Below are 22,564 nucleotides of genomic sequence, written 5' to 3'. Positions count from 1 at the left end.
AGTTGCTAGAGCATTTTGGATATGGAGTGCTGGAGCAGCAAAGATGAGATACAAGATGGCAATTTTCCAACAAATTTGTAACAGTATCAGTGGTTATTACATCTCTCAGACAGGGGAGACCAACCAACTTTACCATATAGAAAGCAGTGGTGAACCTGAGGGCAGGGTGGTAAATGAAATCTAGCAGACTCAGAGGGGAGGCAGCAGCATGTCGATATTAATCCAACACTGAGAGAAAAAAGGGTGCAACAAGGTAGTTATTACAAGTCAGAAGGGAGCCACTTCTGTTTCTGTACATCAGGCCAAGCATCTGTCACATTTTACCGACAAGGTTTTCTATTTCATATTTAGATTCAAATGTCTTATCATTATCAGCTAAATCCCTGAATCCCAAGATGACGCTGTGTAATGTGAAAGAGGTCTGTAATGACCATAATGACAAACCAACAGAGAATTCAGAAATCACCTCACTGTGCAGTTCCCCTTGGCTCAACCGAGCATTAAAGCATATTTCAAGTCATTGTTTTCATTTTCTGGATCACAAGCTTACTGCTTACTGCTTACTGCTTACTGCGTGGTTTGAGTGATTCTATTTCAGTCTTTCTTAATTGTGACTTGAATGTGTTTACATCTAGGAGCCATGTCCACCAAAGCTCTTTTTTTTCCAGTTGAAAGCAGCAGGCGTTCTTCTGAAAATGCCCAGCTGGGATTGCTTGAGAGCCCTCTGGAGGCGCAGCGTTTTTTCAACTGAGACACTTATCCACAATATCCACATGGAATATCTACAAAAGTATTGCATTGTAAATACCTGGCAAATTTCGCAGATATATTGTGTTATCTACGAATCCAGGAGGGATAGATGTCAGCACAAGGTGAAGAACTTGCTCTAGCCCTTGCTGTGGATCAGTGGCGGACTCAAGATGTTTGAAGGGAAGTGGTGAAAAAATTTTAATTGCACCAGATGTTTGTAGCGCACCAGCGCGCAGAATGTCGTGATATACAGTATTTGTGGTGAAGAGAGGATACTTTACCACATTTTGTCAACTGGAAAGGCACACTCGAGAGCACTTTAAGATATTTTGTCTGCTGGGAGGGCACCCTAGAGAGCACTCATATTTGACTTAAATACTAAGCACTCCTGCTGCAGCCCAAAAGTGTAGTTATCTGATCAACTGTCAAAACAATTCATTAAAGTAGCTTTAAAAGAGTTCTACATTAAACTAATTTGACAGAATCAGCAAGACAAAAAACTGTATCATCTGCATATTATCAAGGTCTGTGTCAAATTTTTGAAGTATTTTCGACACTCCCTGAAAGAATGTATCAAATGATAATTATGTCTTTCATACATGTATTTTGATGTTGACATTTGGCTTTACAAACAGAAATAAAGTCAGAAAATAGACAAATACAGTTATTCTGTGCCTTCAATACATACATCTCACTCACTGGATGTGTCAATATAGGCGCTCAGACGTGCAAAAAGACAATGGGTGTGTTTGTGTTGGGGGGTGTTGTCAGAGACCCTTGACACAATTTCTCTCTCTCTCCCGATTTACCTCTAGATCTCTCCACCCCCCTCCCTCCCTCCCTCCCTCCCTCCCTCTCTTTCTGTTTTTCTCCCCACCCCGCTCTCATTCCATCAGGTCCTTACAACACACACCACAGCCTCCGAACGCCTCATCTCCTCCACCAGAGCGAGAGGACCAGAGAGAGGGAGAATAGAAGTGACGGGAGAACAACAGCAGCATCACTGACAAGCATCTCCCTCACTGGGGGAGAGAGGGAGGAAGAGGAGGAGAGAGGAGGAGTGGGAAGAGTGAGGAGAAAAGAGCAGAGAAAGAGCAAAACAGTGAGGGAAATAAGTTTTTAGTTGGAGGGAGGATAAGCGAGGGAGAGTTTGGAGTGAGAGAGTGTGGTGGGTGGCAGTGGGGGGATTGGGAGCTTCATTTTCCCTTTTCTATCATCGGTTGTGAGTGCCGCCTGCCTCCTCTCTTCTCCTTCTCCCCTCCTCCTCCTCCTTCTCTTTTTCTTCCTCCTCTCTGCTCCTCTTCTCATCCCGACTCTCCCCCCAGCTCCCGCCGTGGGGTCTCAGCTCTCCGTCTCCCTCCCCCCCTCCCTCGCTCCCTACCTCCCCCGGGCCCTCCTGGGAGCCTCCGGGCTGCTGCGCCGCAGGAGGATGTCTCGCAGGGAGTCTCCGCCACCGCCCTCGCCACCTCCACCTCCGCAGCTGCTGGGTTTGCGGAGAGGAGAGCTGGAGTGTGACGATCGTCCGGAGCGCACAGAGCCACTGTCTGATGCCGAGAGGGAGGTCATCCAGGACACGTGGGGGCACGTCTACAAAAACTGTGAGGATGTGGGGGTGACTGTGCTCATCAGGTGAGTTCTGTCAAAAAGTGAAAGCAGAGCATGTTGTTTTGGTCAACTCTCAGATTTGTTTCAGTGTGTGTAAACTTTGAAACAAGAGAGGAGTGAAGACATTGTGTACAGATCAAGACGCTTTAGTTTAAGCCTGTGTGTTGTAACACCGTCAGTACTGTTTCCACGCTGTTTGAGCTTTATGTGTCTGTAGATGCTTTATTCGAAGTGAATCTTGGCACTTTTTATCCTATTAATCTGTGATCAATTCCCCATCCAGTGCATCCGTAATTATTGGTTGGAAAGTAAAGCAATGGGAACATTCCTCTTATTTGTCTCTCATTCTTGGGATTCTTCTATTTTAGAATTATTCTTCATATTTGCATTTATCACATAATCAAAGACACATGAAAGCAAATTAAAATAGGTGTTTTCAACGATGGCAAAGATTTTCCTATAATAAAGCAAAACTCTGACTCTGTGAGGGGAGGTTTGCTTTACATAAGGTTTTTCTCAGCAACCTTCTCCTCTTTTGTTGTTGGTGACTGTCCAAGAAATACAGAGACTCTGTGCAAATGTGGTGAGAAGTAACCAGTGGCCAAAAATGTTTCATGCGGCATTTAAAATGTACAGACAACATGATCACCTAAAGCATTAGGATAATAGCAATAGTGACATTTGATATGAACTTGCGAAATTTGATTAAATCCATCAAATGAAAAAATCATCTGACAGTATTAGTAGAAACCCAGGCAGTGTTTTAATTTGAACTGAAGTACTTATTTTCTCTACATATTGTCTTTCACCAAACACCCACCTAAATTTAATGTGGTAAGTGATATTTCTCCCAAGAGTTAAACAGCTCTACATTCTAACAGTAACCACTGTTAGAGTTTGGTCAGTAACCCATGTCGCCCCTTCTCCCCATTAATGCTCTTGCAGTAAAAAATCAGGACAAAGAACTCCGTAAAGAGGTGGTCCTGTCTGCTAATGAACATGCAGAGAGCAGGATCCTACTGTTTGCTGCTATGTCTGGTGATTACTGCTCTGTGTTCATGTGGTGCGAGAGAGGAGGTATTGGATTGTTAACTGCAAAAAGGAAAGATAGTTAAAACAGAGACATAGCTTACAGAAGGTACGCTTTCCCTAAATTGAACAGTGTTGGGCTCTGTAGTGGCCACAGTCAGAAGTAAAGTTCCAAAATTACTTTTCTCATATCCAAATTGAATGAATTATTGATCACAGACCACTGAGTGCAGTGAAATAAGTAAATTATTCTTATATGTTAACTCAACCAGCTGTGACCTTAACCTCAACGTCATAATTTTCAATTGTAAACGGATCTCATCTCGGGAATTACCACTGAGTATGATCAGTTTTTTTCAATTATTTTGGACAATTTGTGCACCAAAACCAAACCAAGAGTGATGATTTGCTACTCAGCACATTTCTTAATGTTGTGTATCGAGATGCACATTACACATTTTTGGTAATTGAACAACCATGTTTTTACTTACAAAGTCCACATGAATATATTAAACACACACACACACACACACACAGAAAAATTAATAATCTCAGTTTTTATGTATAAAAATTAATGTGTCTTTGCAACAGTTATTGACACGTTATTTAGAAAACCAGTGCCAGTAATAATGGAGGCTGCATTTTGCATAGGCCACACACACACGCACAACATGTTCTGTACTCATTCCCTCCACCTCTCACCATTAACTGAACTGTGACAAGTGTAGGGATGGAGGGAACATCACATTCCTCTCTCATTAAGATACTGAAGAGATACTCCATAGTTCACTGCTCCTCTCACTACAGTGTGACAAGATATCCAGTGTCTATGAGATGGCGAGGTTGAATTTGTACCTTGAGCACATTTCGAGTCATCTTGGGTAAAATTCATGTGTAGAAGACGGCTTATGCCTCATAAATTTTGACACTGTATTCACGTTGGTCTTATATTATTCACAGCTGTTGCTCAGCTATTACTACTGTCTTCTTAAGTTGTCACAACATATCTATAACCATAAAATCAAACATTTTCCCCAAGAGCCTAATCTTCAACAGGCAGTAATTCACGATGAAGCTTCACTGCAAAGTGTTGCAGACCAACTGGATGAAACACGGCTTGTCTGTGGTTTTTCTGCTTCGTTTCATGTTTTTCTCTCATATATCAAAGAGGAAAGACTTGATTTTTTTTAATGTCCCCAGCTAAACTGTCTCTGTGTTACTCTAAGAAAGCCCTTAGGGGTCTGTTGAAATGGACAGCGAGATGTAGTCAAGGAGACTGATGTGAGTGAGACAAACTGATTTTCAGTTTGGGGTGACGAGAATCCCTGAGGGAGAGGCTGGATGGGCCATAGAGCATCTTTTGTGCATGTGTGTGTGTCTGTCTTGTGCTCTTATCTGTGGGTGACAGAAACAAGCTTTGGCACTTTAATGTCTCCCTCCATGCCTTGCTGTCTGTTCTTTCCTCTGTCGCTCCCTTCAAATTTCTTATACATCTTTCTAATTTGCCCTATTTTCCCCTCGCTTGATGGAAATACGACATTTGTCTTCCTTCCTAATCTCAGTTGGCTGAGATGACAATCAAAATTATTCATGTCAAAGCTACCAAAAACATTACAAAACGAGGAATTTGTCTTGCTGACTCTGCTGTTGATACATATTGTCAACTTCTCGCAGATAAGTAGCGACAGGGCACACATAATGTCTTAATGGAGCAATTTGTAGGATACAGCCAGAAATTATGTTAAAAACCTTTAAAAAAATTAATCAACATAATGTGAAGAAACATGTGTTCACATTATGTCGAAAAACTCTATGTACTGGGTTGCAGTGATGTCTAATGAAGTTACCATGCTAACCAGCTACCCCAGCCTGTCCTGTCTCATTATACCACTTTGTACCTCAAGTGGCAAAAGTACAACAGCCCTCTGTAGTTTCAGCTTGTAGATATACCAGCTTTTAGTAGCTGAAATAAATCCTTAATTCACAGAGTAAGATTTGTAAATATTCTGGCATTTAGCACTGTTATTCTGTCCCTGCCTGCCATGTCTTATTCCCCCCAAAATCACAGTCTTGGTCAAAGCTGCTGTAAATTACTACCATACTGGATCCCCAGTTCTCAAACCGACCTCTGATGGTCTTGAAGACTGTATTCAGTCCCAGTTCAGAGTCCAGCCACGTTCACTCTCATGTCACGCTGCCAAATCCAGTTGAGTTGAGTACAGTCGCTGGTTAACTCCCCCTTTGATCTGAGGTCACAGTCCAGGCAAACTCAAGGGTCCATTACTCCATGTTTACTGGGCATGAGTTAGCCAAGTACAGCAAAGAACAGCTAGCAAAGAGCAGCCATTGTCAGTTACTCTGGTGATATGCTGCCCCCTATGTCTTTGGAGAATCCTTTGAATTCTGTCAATGACAAAATACAGCCATCAGCTTTGGACTGCATTTTTAAGAATCTGGAATTAAGTCCCAACCAAAATTTGCAAATGCTTGCCAAGAGCAATTCTGAAGAAGTTGTTAAACTAATAGTTAAGTATTTTGGGGAATTTACTCATTAGCTTTCTTGCTAAGAGTAAGTCAAGCAAATCAATATCACATACATACAGTATCTATAGACTGGAAACAAAAGGAAACAGTCAGTCTGTCTCTGTTCAAAGCGAACAGAATCCACCTCTAAAAGTCATTACTTAACATGTTTTTGTGTTGTTTGGTGAGTCTGTAAAAAACTGATGTGTAAAAACACAAAGTGGGGACTATTTCATGGCTTGGAGCAGTAACTGCCTGAACTCCTCTTGTTGTCTGACAACCACATGGTGATATCAAGAGTCCAGGAAGTTATGCAATACCTTTAGTGCTAGAAAGTTGATTTAGTTTTGTTACCTGTTTCCTCTGTTTCTTGTCTTAGTGTTAAACTAAGAAAAGCTGCTGGTCGTAGCTTCATATTTACTGACAAGAGAATTGTATCAATCCTCTCACCCAACTCTCACCCAGCACCCAACTTGTTATTGTGAATTTACATCCTAAACAATTAATCAGTCATTCAGTTTAGTAAAAAAAAGAAAAAAGAAAAGTGACCTGAGTCGATGTGATGCCTTCATATTGCATATGTCTGACCAGCTGTCCCAAACTGAAAGATTTACATTCGAATAAAAAAAGAAAACCATTTCTCATGTTTGTTTGATAAAAGACTTAAATGCTAAATATAATATAAAAATTGTTGTCAAGTAATTTATTGTATATTTATGTAATATCTACTAATTGATTTGATGGATCCCAGCACTTTATCATTCTGCCTATGTGCGATACACAAACATTGTGATTATCAACATTTGGCTGGCAGTTCCTCAGTTACCTAACATAACCTGAGGCTGACAAGGGGTCAGAGTCTTGCACGGTTGAGATCAGTGCTCAGCATCCCCCATGTGAACATGGATTTGCATTTTCATGTCAATCCATCTGCCTGGATGCATGGAGAGAATAGACAGTCACAATAGCCTCAGTTGATCTCACCAATGCGTACAAATGCAATTGCACCAAAGAGTGAGAGCACCCCAGGCATCAGAAGAACGGTGCATATGGCTGCTTCGAATACAATCAAACCCTGCATACATTTACTCAGACAGTACTGTTATAATGATGATGTGAGGATTTAAACACCAAACATGGAACAATTATGTTTAAGTATGCATGTGTCCCTGAAATTCCCTGTTACACAACTCTACTTTGCAATCCAACTCAAAAATCTACTAATCCAATTTATCTAACATTATAATTGTTGACATCTTCCACATTTATTTCAATGGAGCACCATAGTTAGCTGTTCTCTAGTAAAGCAACATGAGATAACATGAATTGAATTGCCACATGCCATTCATGTAGCTTGACGATTTGAAACAGATGATAAAATTAAAGATTTTTCCAGCTTCCCTCTTGAATAAAAAATATACATAAAGCCCTTTTAATGATGAAATTCTCAAATATAAAACAAAAACACAAAAAAGAAAACGACTGGTCTACCTCACATGAACTTGTGTTCTGTGTGAAATCACTGTTAAAATGTTATCACATTAAAAAGCAACAGATACAGTAACTGTAACTTATATAAATGCAATATTGAAAATATAATGTATATAGATAGATAGAAGATAAAGGAAATAGTCTACAACTATGCTATTGGCTATGCCAGGTTGTAAACAGTACACAGTAATACTTCCAGTTAAATACCAACAACTTTCTGACAATGTTAACATCCTAAAATTCATCATCTGAGTTAAGCCTGTAGCATGCTAAGATTAGCTAATTATTATCTACAAGAACATGTATTACAGCTGAGCATGATGGGTATTCAAAGGTATTTGGCTATAAACCGAAGAACTGGACTAAACTGGAATTGTAACCTGGTGGTGAAAGATGAAAAGTCAGAGGTGCACCAAAGTTATTACAATTCCTCTTGGGAATTGAATATCTGAACAAAATTTAATGACAGTAATGTTGATTAGTTGCCATTATGTATATTGATATATATTTCATGCAAAACAAAAAACATCAACCTGCTGTACAAAATTTCCTGGCAATACATCCAATAATTGTTGATACATTTTAGCTGATAGTAGATCTACTAAAATCAGGATTTCTTTATTTGTCAATGATAAAGCTAGTGGTATGAAGTAACAGAGTTTGCCTTTTAAAAAGGGTGTCCTTAAAGTTCCAGCAGCAAGGCTCAAGGTTGTTCATAGTGCTTGAAAGAATTACAAAAACACTTCCAGTCTAATCAAAGTGTGATTAACAAGCCCCAGTAATGGTGCTGCTTTGGCTTTGATGACTTCATTTAAATGCAGAGACAGGTGCAAGAAGGCACTCAGAGCTCTCCAAAGTACTAAACACTGGTACTCCACTCACAGATAGACAAATTGCTCCTCATCATGCCTCTACATTAAATTTTACAGTTCTGAAGCATATGATGGATCAGGTAGTCGAATGATGTATTCTCCCATCATGTATCCCTACATTAAAAAAATACACAGCACACCACCCATCCTACTACTGCAGCAAAAAGGAAGAAAATATGACTGTTTTTATCACTAAGAAAGATGTATAGTCAGCGGTCAGGATCCTGATGAAAAGTAGAAAGTAAAACTGTGTGTATCTTAATGCATAAATTACAGAGATTTTTTTCCAGTTTTTTCTTCTCATGCTTTCTGCATTTTTGTAACTACAGGACTGTCTTACAAAATCCGATAATGAATATCAGCCAAAAACAGTTTTTTACATCTTAATTTATTACTTTTTTAAAATTCAAGTTACAACTGAATGGGACATTTTATGGTTGAGAAATCAACTTCAACAACAGTTCTTTCTGGAGGACAAACTATGTAACTATTGACACTGTTTCTAGGTTATGTACCGATACTGATATATTAGCAATAAGCTAGTATTAGCCAATATATTGGATTTATCTTTATTTGAAGGTGACATATTATGCTCAGGTTCATACTTCTAATGTGGGTTAATAGATTTAAATGTTGTAATGTAAAAAATGGCAAACATATCCATTTTGTCATCCTGTCCATTTATTTAACCTATATCTGAAATGCTCTGTTTGATGTTAAGGTCTGTGACAGATGGTAAACAATAGTGGGAAGTATATCTATGTTCCCATGGTCCCATTTTTCCAGAGTCATATGTTCCCAGAGCCTTATGTTCCCAAAAGGTCCGAAGTTCCCAACGTTCTGTTTCCAGGGTCCTTAGTTCCCAAAGTCCTACGTGTATAGGGTCTTTTATTCACAGGGCCCTATGTTCCCACGGTCCAAAGTTCTCAAGGTCATATGTTCCCAAAGTTCTATGTTTACAGGGTCATATGTTCCCAGGTTCCTAAGATCCTAAGGTCCAATGTTTCCATGGCTCTATGCTCCCAGGATCCTATCTTCCCAGTATCTTATGTTCACGTGGTCCTACTTTAACAGGTTATCATGATCCTAATGTCCTATGTTCTTATGATCCTAAGTTCCCAAGGTCCTGTTCCCAGAGTCCTATGATCCCAGGGTCTTAAGTTCCCAGAGTCATATGTTCCCTGGGTTCTATGTTCAAGGTTTCTAGGGGTTCTATATTGTAAGGGTCCTATGTTCCCAGTGTCCTTTATTCCCCTTAAGTTCCCTAGGTCCTGTTCTCAGGGTCCAATATCCCCAGTTCAATATTCTGATATATACTGATTCAATATACGCATATTAACAAACCTATTGTATTTGGGTCAAATAACCATGACCCTAGAGCTAGAGAACCCAGGACCCTGACAACATGAGACCCAGTGAGAGCACAAAGATAGAACAGGGGAACAAAATATCTTGTGCACATAGGACAAGTTTTTATGTCCTCATTAAATACCACATAAATTCTGTAAACAATTAACCCTGGGAACATTGAAGTGACTCTACCTCTCATTTCCGTCCTATATGTCTGATGTTCTGCACGCTCATTCACAAGCACTTCACTCCAGCCTCTAAACCCTCATTCAGATAGTTACTAGGGATACTGGGCTGCATTATGTATAAGCTGTAGAGTATGGGTGTTGAATAGCAGCTTTGTATCACAGGAGGTGATGAGTCTGTTTAACCTCTCAAACTGGCTTGTTTTAAGTGACATCCAGCTTTCAAGGATGATTTGTTTGTTGGATGCTGAAACAACAGATCAAGAAAAAGGTCCTTAGTGTCTGGTGATGTGCCTGTTGCATATAATCTTTTAATGCACTGTAAAAACCATGGCTTGGCTAGAAAGGAATTAAATGTGTATCATTCTGACACAAGAAGACAGCCACAAACAGAAGACCTCTTTTTTTTTCTTCACAAAAAACATCAGAGGAGCAATGCAGTTAACTTTCATGTCTGTTTAAGCAGAACAAGAGCTACTAGAAAGTCTATATTATTCCTGTCACCAAGGAAGAGTGTGTACGTATTGTGACAGCTGGTAGAGCCAAGCGAGGAGTGCTAAAGGCAAGCCAAGCCTTCATAGGCCTAGCATGACATAGGATCTGGTCGATGTGGATGTAGTGTAGCAGGGCCGCCGAGGGCCAAACTCCAACTGAGGAATAACTGTACTAGAAATTCTAGTCGGCTGGAGCACTGACAAGATTTAAAGTGGGTCAGAGCAGAAGTGTGTGTATGTGCACATGTAAATCCATCTGTTTTGCGTTTGTTTGTTTGTTTGTCTGTCTGTACATTTTTAAAGATGTGTGTTAACAATAATACTTTACATTGTTGTCCATGAGGACTGACAATACTTTGTCAAGTATTTTACATTCCCCTTTTGCTAAGCTCGTGGAACCTTTCTTATTGCCTTGGCATACTATCTCCTCTCTCACTGAGCTGCTGTGAGCTCACAGTCGGCTGTGATGAAAGCTGTCAAACCCCTGAGTCATAACAAATCTTTGTAAGTAGAATCCTACAAGACAATTTACATTGTCATTGTTTATCTCTCCTCTTACAACTACCAGGGTGGTTTAAGAATGGGATTTACTACATCTGCACCTAAAATAACTGCTTGTACACACTGGACAGACCTAAAACACAATCCAGACGCATCAGAGATAAGTGTGATTTTCTCTCTCATCACATGTGGTTAATGGATTTTGAATAACTAACTACTCTAATTCAAAGCTTAGTGAAGACCTGTTTTTATTTTTTGTTGGACTACAACTGAAGCATTTTCTCAGGTTAGTGAGAAGATATGAGGACAGGTTAGCTATACACCTTTAGTTGTATTTTACGTACTTACCCTCAACTATACTATGGGGTCACTTCAAGTCACACTAATAGGATAGCTGTAGGATTTGTCTGTGTGTCAACTACCTCAATCCAAACTGTTTCCACATTTGAATGTTTTAATCTGTTTAATGCTTAACCTTTAGTAGGTGTCTTTCAGTTTGATGCACTCGCGCAAACAGCACCAGGCATGTAAATTAAAACTCCACTCCTCGGCACACCTGCATCCAATTACCACTCAAAGGGCCTGATCAATCTTAACTATCAGGGCCTCGTGAGCGCTGCTGCAGCAATCTGCCAGGAACCCCCTCTCAGACACATGGTGCAGAGGTGGATTTTATACTTTACAGACATGAAAAGACTTGAATTATGTTTGTGAGTAACATTTCAATCAAAAATCTACTTGGGAAAAAAATCAAAAGTGATTGATCAGAAATGATGTCATCTGTGCATTAAAGGCTTCAGGCTGACATGTATAGACCAACTGCTTTCTGGGGGTACATTAAAATAGTACAGTATGAGCTTCCACGTACTTTGAATGTTGTGATGCACACACGGATGTCATTATGATAGATTTTTTTTTACTGGCTTTTTTGTGAGCTTCTAATGGGATTTTTCTTGGTCAAGTCTAATACATGTCATAGCTGTCTTGTTGGGTATTTTTGCCAACAACAATTCAAGAATAAATAGTGCCAACAGTCAGTGCGTTTACATGCACAGCTTAGTCAGATAACAGCCATAGTTCGACTATGCTACTCAATCAGACAACTGCAATTATCCGAGTATACATGCCGGTGAGAAAATCGGATTATTGGCCGGAGCATGTCATACCCCGGTACGCTAGGTGGCGCTGTACCCATTTCAACTAGTGGTAACAGGGCCACCTCTGGCTGACCTCTTTACGTCACCAGCTGCCTTGGCATTCAAGAAAGATGGCGTACGAAGAGCGAGACGAAGCTACATCTTTGTACATTTCGTATATGGTGTACATGATAATTACACAAACTAGGGGCACAATGGTTCTCTTTCTTGTGGTGATTTCGGAGGAAAGATGCCGCCGCCGCCGCCATCTGTATACTTCCAGCTCACGGCCCCAGGGAAAAATCTTGCGCTTGCGCAGAACGCAAAATCCGATCCGATCCACTGGAGCGTATACATGCAGGAGTAATGCGACTATCAATCGTATAATCTGGGTGCTTTAATTCGAGAAATCCGGTCCGATTTTAGTCAGACTAAGGTGTATACATGCATCTTAGAAATCCCATCATAGTCAGACTAACACAGTAATTCGGTTTTCTTGAGTGTCATGTAAACGCACTGAATGTTAAGCGAATACATCTTTTTTGCTTCCATAATGTGTTTGTAGTCTTGATGCTTTGTCCTTGGATTTCATTCTTCTTCTGTTGTAGGATTTTATCGTAAAATCGGAATTAAAAAGAGTTGTAGAGGGGTGTTCCGTCTGGCAACAGCTCAGGTATGAGCATCCAACAGTAATGTATCAGAGCTGCAGTTCAGATTCTCTGCTGAACCAGTCCAGGAATAACTGCCTGCAGCCATGCTAGTAACTCCTTTGGGAGAGTGTATGTAGACACAGTGTGCTTTATGCCAAATGCTAATAATGCCTACTTTAATGTGTTAACATGCTAATGTTAGCACTTAACACAGATATACAGACACACAACTACAGCTTAGGTTGATGCTAATGTCATAATGAAACAAAAGTTCCCAGACAAATGACCTGATGGTGGAGCTAGCAGAAAAGTCAGAGAAAAAAATGTTCCAGGTGATCCTGAGGGGAACATGAATGTGTGTACAAAATTTCATGGTGGTCCATCCAATAGTTGTTGAAACATTTCACTCACAAATGTATCAAGTCTTAAGGGTTCATCCTCTGGGGACCATAAATGTAGAACATTTTGTTCAAGGCCAACAAGGCAAAACTGAGATATTTCACCCATAACCCTCAAAGTCACCAGGGTTCATCCTCTGGGCACCATGGGCATTTGTACCAAATGTCATGACAATCTCTAAAATGCTAGTCAAATTACTGGCAGTAGAGGAGAAGTTTAACATGCCAAAATAGAATTAAACACAGCGCCAAGGCCGATGGAAGGCCTTGATTTATGCAGGTTTTTGATTGTAAAGCATAATATAAGTATTGGTATACCTTTTTACCTGATGATGGTACTAGATGAGATGCCAGGGGATCAGTGAAGTTCTTTATGTTCATTCTGGGACCAAGATTCCCACTTTTCATCCAAAACACAAAAGACATTTCAGGAATCATCCTCTGGGGACCATGAATGTCTGAAAAACTTGCCGTCCAATGTTCAAATATTCAGTCTGGACCACATTGGTGAACCAATCAATGCCTGCATACCTAAGAAGGTGATTTTTCTCTCTCTTTTTTTCTTCTAAAATCTAAAGCGATCTGAAATGTGTTTGCCTCCTTAGGTTCTTCGTTAACTTTCCATCGGCCAAACAGTATTTCAGCCAGTTCCAGGACATGGAGGATCCAGAGGAGATGGAGAGAAGCAGCCAACTTCGGCACCATGCCCGCAGGGTGATGAACGCCATCAATACTGTGGTGGAGAATCTCCATGACCCAGAGAAGGTGTCCTCAGTGCTGGCTCTGGTGGGAAAGGCCCATGCTATCAAACACAAGGTGGAACCCATGTACTTCAAGGTAACTGCAAGGAACAATCCACTGTGTGTGTGTTGTTTTATTGGAAGGAGATGCCCTGTTTCCTGGATGTGGCCACTTGATTGGTTCAGACTGTGCTGTGAAAGAAACTTGTCATGAGCTCTCTTTGTTCGATAAGTAGCACAGAGGAAGAATTTTCTCGTGTCAGCAGCCCTTTAAATGATCAGAATAACCCATAAGCACCCCAGAGAAATGTTCTTATTACCAATCTAATATCACATGGATATTATTCCACTGCCTATACATTTACTCAGGCCAACAAGTCATAGTCATGTTTTGTTTATTTTCCTTTTTTATGTATTACTTCTCAAATGCAGTTATTACTTGTTGCCACCTGTGTGCATAAATATCTAAAGTTGTCATGAAGCTACATGTCTTGTTTACGGCAAGTCTAGAAATGATACTTTACTCAGGCCTAGTTCGCACTTACACAACAAACTAAGCCCGCCCAGAGGAGTATTTGAGCACCATTTCCAGAATAATCTCCGTCCATTCAACACCCCTGAAAACGCATACCTCGTGATCATTCACGTACATGCACGGCATGCACGTGCTGTCGTAAACAGAAAGCACATTGTGTACTCTAGTTGGTTGCTTGGCTACAGAACATACTCAGAAGGAAGAAGAAAAATGTGACAACTCTCCACAGAATCTTCCTGAATAATTTATTTTTTTTAGCAAATCATGGTAGAAAAGCCATTTTTTTTGTCTCTTTCCTACAGTTGTATTACCAGCGTCTTTCTAAATATAACCTTAATCAATATAACATCCATCCCATCTATGAACAAACTAATTTACTCCAATGTCATCACACTTCTTCCTCTTATTTCACATTTGTAAGTGATGCTACAAACACTGAAAAACGTGTGTGTCTGTGTCATTGTTTGCAAAAGTCTATGTCTCCGTCCATCCAGACATAAACATGGAAAACTGAGCTTCTCCCTGGATGGAGTTGTCCAAAAGGTCCATTTTCGGAACCTAAAATATAATTTATGCGTGAACAAAATGCCAAAAAGCATTGAAAAAGCTTTGTCTTAAGAGATCCCTGTGAACCTGTGGACAGGGCCTCAGACATGCAGAATAAAGTGTATAAAGAGGTAGACAACATATTTCACCCCAAGCTTCTCCAGGTTTCCTCGAATACATATGTTCTGTATAATGTAAGAAGTAAAACTTAACCATATGACAGACAAAATGCGTCTACATGTCAAGTGAAATGAAAGCATGTATCTCACCTACTTTCAAGAGTAAAATAGAGTATACCAGAGGTACAAGCAGTGTTTAGAGACACTTTCTGGATGAAAGTCTGAGACCTGCTGCAATGATGCTGGATGTGGTTGGGTGTGGTCGTAAGTGTGCTCTGTCCCAGCTGTAACCCCTGCAAGATTGATGTCACGCTGTACTGACGACGGACAGAAAAATTAAAAATTAAAAGCTATAGCCAGATGTTCCAGCAGATCAGTATTTTTTGCTGTGCAATAGGTAGAAGTACACAGAACAATGTAGCTTGTCGAGGCACAGATTGAAATGCAAACAGAAGAATTGAACCCATGACGTGATAATTAAAGGAACAAATTCCATATAACCATATAGCAGCCAATTACAAAAAATTAAATGAAATAAAGCTGGTGCTAAAGCTGTCGAAGTTAATCAATCATTACAGTTCAGGGCGCCACTGTAGAAACGGTGCTGAATATCTGTCAGAAAGCGTATCACTGAAAATGTTTAAGACCCAGTGTTTAATTTAGACCATATGGTTGCATAATTTTCAATGTGAAACTCCAATATGATTCCCTCTTCATCTGATTGAAGAGGGGCCGCATATGCTTCCTCCCTTCAAGCCTTTTGAATGTCTTCTGCAGTCAGTTCATCAATGCAGCTGTGAAGAGAACACATTACCGCCTGTTAAGCATCCCTCTACTGGCTTCCGATTGCCTTATTTAAGATTTAATTGATCTCTTTGTGAATAAATCATTAAATGATTTAGTCCCACTGTGTATTCCTTGAACTCTCAACCCCATTTGAACAATAGTCCATGGAGCATAGGATTTTATATGACCACTTGTTGTCACTCGAAAGTAATCCCATATTTAGGTCTCATGATAACAAGGTAACTGTCTCTCCATGACAACTGAGATACTCCATAGGTGTTCAGATGTGGCCAGCAGGAAAACAAATCTTCTGTTGAGAACCTTCTTGCCAAAATGCAGCTTGGGTCAATCATTGCCAGACAAATTGAGGGAGTTCTACGTGTACCCGGTTCTCACAGACTGTACTTCGAATGAATAATATTGTGTTTCATTGATGCCTTTACTCAGCTACCACATTTAAATCCACGTCTCCTTCTTTTATTTTGCTCTCCCTTTATAATTTCACCCTTTTCACTCTCCACCTGTGTTGTCCTCTCTCTGTTTTTGTCATTTTCATTCCCATTGTATAACCTGTCCACCCACTGCTTTCATGTTACACTGCTATCATTTTCAATTTTCGCCTGCCTCGCCCACTTTTCTGTAACAGTGAATTGAATTCTTTATTTTTCCACTGCTCCTCTCTCACTTTACCTACTGGATCTATTTCTCTGCGTAACTCCTTCTTACTTCCACCTGCCATTATCTTGATAGCCACATATTCCCACACTTTCGCTCTTTCTGTCCCCATATCATTCTCATACCGCTGCAATGTAAATTGAGTTTCTTTCTCACCCCCTTTCTTCTCAGATCCTGAGCGGCGTAATGCTGGAGGTGTTGGCTGAAGATTTCCCAGAATTTTTCACAGCAGAGGTGCAGATGGTGTGGACCAAACTGATGGGAGCGGTGTACTGGCATGTGACAGGGGCCTACACAGATGTTGGCTGGCTCCAGGTCTCCAGCTCAGCGGTGTGAAGAGTTTGGAAGAAGAGGGGGTTGAAGGAGATTCAATTGCAAGGAGTTCTGTGAGGATGGTTTCACAGACATGGATATGATTAACGTGGTAATCCGTGCTACTCTGTTTATTATTTTGGTGACATTTTGGTGCTAAGCGTTCATTGCTGTGATGTCTTGACATCACACTTCCCAGAGATCACTTGGACACCAAATAATGTAGCCAGGCAACATTTTACTTTACCCCTAAGGTAACTCTAGTTAATATAGGTGATGCTTTGGCCTGTCTTTTAAGCCACGGAGGGTATCAATGCTAATGCTAAGCATCTGGTTCTGCTACTGTTTAGTCCAAGCGAACAACACATCACTACCTGTGTGACATGGGGTCTTCCCTAATAAAGAGCTACATAGTGCTAAGACAAGCAAATCCAAAAGCTTTAATAAACTTAATCACGGTTTTGTTAAATCAACTGACAATTGACCCTTCGCTAAACCCTGTCCCCCATTGTTACTGATGCTACACTGTAATTTATAGAAGTAAAGTAGATTTAGATTTAATAAAAAAAAAAAAAAAGGCTTAACAACTTAAAATTGTTAGTCTACTTTACCTGGTAAGTTTTAGTTTATCAATTTCCTCAATTTATTTTTTAGCAAGATCACTTTGTCAACTTCTACAGTGTCGGCCTTTCGAGCTTATGAAGATACAATTTTACAATGATAAGGTTTTTGCATTGGCCACTCAAAACTCACTTTTTAAAAACAGCCATCCCTTGATTTCAAACAGATAAAGAAGTATTTAATCAACTTTAGCTAGCTAGCTAATTAATGTTGGCTAAGGTGGTTATTTTGTAATGCTGCCTTCAACCAACACATTTGAACAAAAACCCTGTAAAAGGGTGTTCAATAGGCACTTGAAGGCTTCACAGCAGCTACGTGACATTATGCTAAAATGCTAAAGCTAAGAAACAAAGAAGCTGTAGGCTACTGTTCTTATATTGTGGTGTAGCTAGTTTGTTCAAGTATTATGGTACAATATGATTAATGTTAGTATGTAATACTATACAGTATATGTGTCCATCTAATGGGGAACGTTCATAACCTATAACAACACAAAGTTAGTTATTGATCTACTCTGTGGTCTTGAAGGTAATGCTGGGGTATGTTATTGAGTAAGCTCTGGAGTGTTGGCAGGTGTGCTGTACATTGCTCTAACTTCAGCTTCATGCACACTCATTGAGCATCCAAAGCTTGACAGGCATGCTGTGCCTAGTTACAGATAAGCTAACCTTATGTTGGACAATCGCTGTTCAGGGTCAGGTTTCAGTGAACTGCCAGCCGTGGGTGGCAGAAACAGACATTTATTTATTTGAAAGTGTTGCGGATTATGACTTTACAGAGTTCATTTCTGTGGAAACCCGCGGTGAGAGAAGCATCCTCTGGCCAAACCGCACAAATGAATAGACCTCATGATTTTCTGAAAGAGAGATTAAGAAATGTTTAGACAAGATTTTTAAGCTCTGAGAGGGGGCAGTTAGACATTGAAGCCCCGGCTTTGAGACCATGGAGCTGCTGACTGTTAATAGATTCTCTTTGTGTCCTACTACAATATATCCTCATGTTCGGGGCACTTACGCCCCTTTCTCTCTCTCTCTATTGATGCATTGCGTGCTCTTAATGTCTTGTTTAACTTTACAAAGGTGTTGTTTGTATTAGTGTACAGTGGGCAAGTGTGCATACTCTTCTGCCTTTGTTTACAACTCATTGACACGGCTATTTGTTGACGTGTTAAAGATGGCTGTTTTTTCTTTGCTAAAAGTCTTGAACTAGCGGCAATGCTTTCACTTTTATTTGCCTATCGCTGTCATTACAATAAAGCATACAACATGGTGAAAGTGAGATGGAAAATATCAGCATGTGGACCGGATCAACTTCCACACACAGGCATGCTATAGGCCCTCCCCTATGATAATATTTACAGGACTGTCGGTTAGTTTACATCTTCAGAAACCCATCAGAGAGACGTGCTCTATTAAGGGCTTTAGAAAGTCGCTCTGGAGGTCAACGAAAAACATGTCAGCTTTAGAAGAGCCATCAGTCGTTTCCTTTAGACCTAACTATCACAACCTATTTTCTCTCCACACTCATATACAGACATCACATTTAGTTTTCTGCCATTCCTCGAACATGCTGCATACCATCAAACTAACTCTGCCTACCTTACTTGACCTCCTTGTCTAGTCACCTGTGCTTCAGTAATCAGAGTCTCTGGATCGCGTGAACTCCCACGATCAGTCCCCATCTGCGAGTCTCTCTCTAGTCAATTCCCAAACATACATGGTAAATCTGTTTAGGACGGACATTTGATCCAATCTTCGGTTTGCATCTGCTCCAGTGACGTCCTGTATCTCCCATCTGACTCCCCTTGGCATCGGCATCTGGCATTAATGAGGAGGTAATGAGTCTCCTCTCCTCCTCATTTGGTCATTCATCTACTGTAACTTCCCATTGCCTCCATGAGGACCGCGCCACTGAGAACAAAAACAATTAAGACCAGACAGATGGTTATAAACCCGCCACGCCATATCAGCCATTCACAACAATGCTCTCTAAAAATGTCTTTCATACAAATGAGTTTAAGCAGTTACATTAAAGAATAAATATTGGAAGCAAAATATTTATATGATGTTTTAAGCTACTTCCTTTACACAATCTGCCTTGAATAAGACCACTTAGACTGTTCAGACCATGCCAGCAAAAACTCAAACCCCCCTACTATACAAACTGACTGAAATTGAATCAGCCAGGACGAATAGATAGATAGATAGATAGATAGATAGATAGATAGATAGATAGATAGATAGATAGAATTACTTTAATGATCCCAGACTGGGAAATTATTTAAAAATACTGGTGAAACTAAAAGAAATATCTGCAGAACATAAACTGCATGTTTCTGCAAGATGGTGACTCCATTACAGCAACCACTGAAAGTCTAAATAACTGTTCAACTTAAGTCCCTGACCACATATACACAGATATCTCTTAAAATGAATCTTTTTCCCTGCGTTTAATTAACCAGCTATGACAAAAAAACTCATTTTCTGTTTGAGATTATTTCACCTGATCTTGAGATAACAACATCAAACCAATAATTGAAACAGTTAAAACAACCACAGCCATTCCTGGCCTCAGCATCTGTTAAACCATTTACATTGAACTTGAAGACAAGTTTACTAAGAGCTCTCATTAAACAAGCTCCTTTTCAAGTTGAAATGGAGGGTTGTGAGCCTGTGTCACACAGTGATACGTCAGACAAGGGGATAAAAATACACACAATAGTCAAACAAACCTTTAGGTAAACTATTTCCACTTTGGCTAAAATAGCTCTGGAGGCTGTAAAGCTGGTGTCTGTCATAAAAGACCTGTTTCAAAATACACACCAGTCCTATTACTTGACTACTGACGTCAAACGTCCCTCTGCGGTCAGATCCCAGTGAGGTTCAGGAATATTTTTGTTAAGCAGAATTCCCCCGACATTGTGTTTATTAAACACTGTGTGGTGTGAAAGCCATCTGCAATCACACAATTGACATGTACTGTTGTTCAGAAGCTGCAGGTTTTATGTCCCTATTTGTCTTTATGTGGCATGTTCCTCATCACACTATAAACACACACACACACAAACACACGATTATGTGCGAACACATCCCAGTGATTTTCGTTTGCTGTCTTTACCACTTTTCTTACTTAAACACACACACACACACACACACATGGTCTTGCATTAAATTGGCCAGAGCATGTCCGCGCATGCCAAGTGTACTACAGCAGGACTTAATCCAATATATATTTTCTATCAGTTTAAGATGAAAAATAGGCAAACCGTCCTCATTCATCCATTTCATGCATTCTTTCACTTTCAGCAAGTAAGGGCATCACAGCATATGTGGAACTTTGTGTTTTTGTTGTGAAATGTTTCCTTCTATCAGTTGAAAAGTTAGGACTTTATATTTTTCTAAATATATCTATGAGAAGGATTCTATGTATTTGAATACTGTATGAATATGTCATTGTATACTGCCTTGTCGGTGGGAGCGAGTGCAGTTGCTTTGTAGTGTTTTAAGCATGTTTGCACAGCCTACCACAGACTTGTACCTTTGCAGACCTGGTGAAAATGAATCATGTGCATTAATAAAATATACTTGTACATTTGTCTCTGTACAATGTTTTTTAATTCTATCTTTTTTTTTTTTTAGAATATATTACATTTGATGGATGAAACAGATGTGCCTCACAGCTCCTTTAATCCTAGTTTTCACTATGTAAAGCAATGTTCTTGCTCAAATTAAGCAGAAATGGCAAAATGATGAGCAAACAAGTTGCATAACAAAGCTGATTAAAAGGAAGGTTGGCTGTTTGATCCAGCTGCTATCTCATGCTCACCAGAAATGTTACATCCAGGTTACATCACCTCAAAAACCTATGTTTGCATTAACACATTTCACTCATATTTGTATCTGGAATTATTTAAAACGAGGGGGTTACTAGAGAGTAGGATTAGTCAGGTCCTCAATCACCAAAATTTCAAGAAACAGACATCAAGCTAAAGCTAAGCTCACTTAACACTTAAACTGTAGCTGTACATACATTGCGCAGAAGGCTGTTTGGACATATTTGTGAAAACGGCATCAGTCTGATTCTTATGGTGGTGTCTGGATTGTCTATTTAAAAAAAAAAGATATTTACATACTGTTAGTTAGCACAGACATCTGTCAGCAACTTTCAACATTTGGTAGAACCGATTGTGCGGTTCATATTCCACTATAAAAGCAGTCTACAGTTGCTACGTTTAGCTAGGACTACCATTTTAACAGTTCATTAACATTGACATGTCTTTGCATTAGCTATCTAGTCCGTCTGCTCAATGACGATTTATGACACACAAATGGAGTCACAGAGTGCTAAAATCATTGGTGGTAAAACTAAAGAGCTGTGCTTGGTCTCCTAAAATGCATAAAAGGTAAAAAGGTTTTCAGACATGAAATCAGTTTAAATAGAGTAAAACTGAATAAAAAGAATTATGGACAATTACAGTGCAGTGTGAGTTGTGAATCAAATGCCCCAGATTTAACATTAACATTACAAGGTCCAGTATGACCCACTGAGCAACAATGTTCAAAAACAATAACGTTATACCTTCAAGCCGTAATCTAAAGCTATTGCCAAAATGTTAAGCTTCAATTTGAAAGAACTCAGAGTTTCAGACCGTTGCAGGTATGTGGTGCTTAAAAATGAATATTGCTTCGTCTTGGGCGGTCTAGATGGTTCATAACGTAGCAGATCAGAGATGTATTTTGGTCCTGAACCAGTCCATGCTTTATAAATCAGTAGTATTTTTAAAAGCAGTTCTTTGACAGACATGAAGCCTGAGAGCTGATTATCCACTTTCTTGTATATCTGAGGACTCTGGCAAAAGAAACTACGGAGAATTGATTCTATGTGTTCCTTTTTACTAAAATGATGTTGCTCTATCTTTCTTTCTTTCTTTCTTTTTTTTTTTAAATTTCTTCAGCCAACTTGACTCAGATAACCCAAAGCGGCACAAATCTCATGCCTGCAGGTAGTGAGTGCAGATACTCTATTTGGCAGTCCCACTGTTTCAGGAACCAGAGATAATTAAATGGAATGAGATGTAAATGTTCTTAATCAATGATTAATGGTTGCCTGTTCACTGTTTGATGCTCCAGGCGAGACTCTATCTAAGGCTCCAGTGGGAGGTTCATGCAGGGAGAAAGACACTCATTTTTCAAATCCATACAGTAATTTATTCAAACCGTACATCTTACCATCAGAGAAGTCATATC

The 22,564-nt window shown here is 39.8% G+C and overlaps 1 protein-coding gene across 1 annotated transcript; it reads left to right on the top strand.

The window, feature by feature from the left end:
• Positions 1-1,634: 1,634 nt before the first annotated feature.
• On the top strand, positions 1,635-20,912 carry cygb2 (cytoglobin 2). The gene is made up of 3 exons (XM_030420823.1): positions 1,635-2,379; positions 13,590-13,821; positions 16,557-20,912. Exons 1-3 carry the CDS (start codon positions 2,180-2,182, stop codon positions 16,719-16,721), a joined length of 597 nt encoding a protein of 198 aa, XP_030276683.1. The 5' UTR covers positions 1,635-2,179; the 3' UTR covers positions 16,722-20,912.
• The last annotated feature ends 1,652 nt before the right edge of the window (positions 20,913-22,564 follow it).

This window comes from Sparus aurata, chromosome 1 (genome assembly GCF_900880675.1).
Source record: "Sparus aurata chromosome 1, fSpaAur1.1, whole genome shotgun sequence".
Taxonomy (NCBI): domain Eukaryota; kingdom Metazoa; phylum Chordata; class Actinopteri; order Spariformes; family Sparidae; genus Sparus; species Sparus aurata.
The sequence above is the reverse complement of the archived record's forward strand: the minus strand, read 5'-3'. Positions and strand labels throughout refer to the sequence as shown.

Excerpts from the sequence above, each read along its gene's own strand:
- cygb2 (XM_030420823.1), top strand. The coding sequence starts at position 2,180 with ATGTCTCGCAGGGAGTCTCCGCCACCGCCCTCGCCACCTCCACCTCCG. Across the intron at positions 2,380-13,589 it reads GGGGTGACTGTGCTCATCAG|GTTCTTCGTTAACTTTCCAT; the intron begins GTGAGTTCTGTC and ends TTGCCTCCTTAG. Across the intron at positions 13,822-16,556 it reads TGGAACCCATGTACTTCAAG|ATCCTGAGCGGCGTAATGCT; the intron begins GTAACTGCAAGG and ends CTTTCTTCTCAG.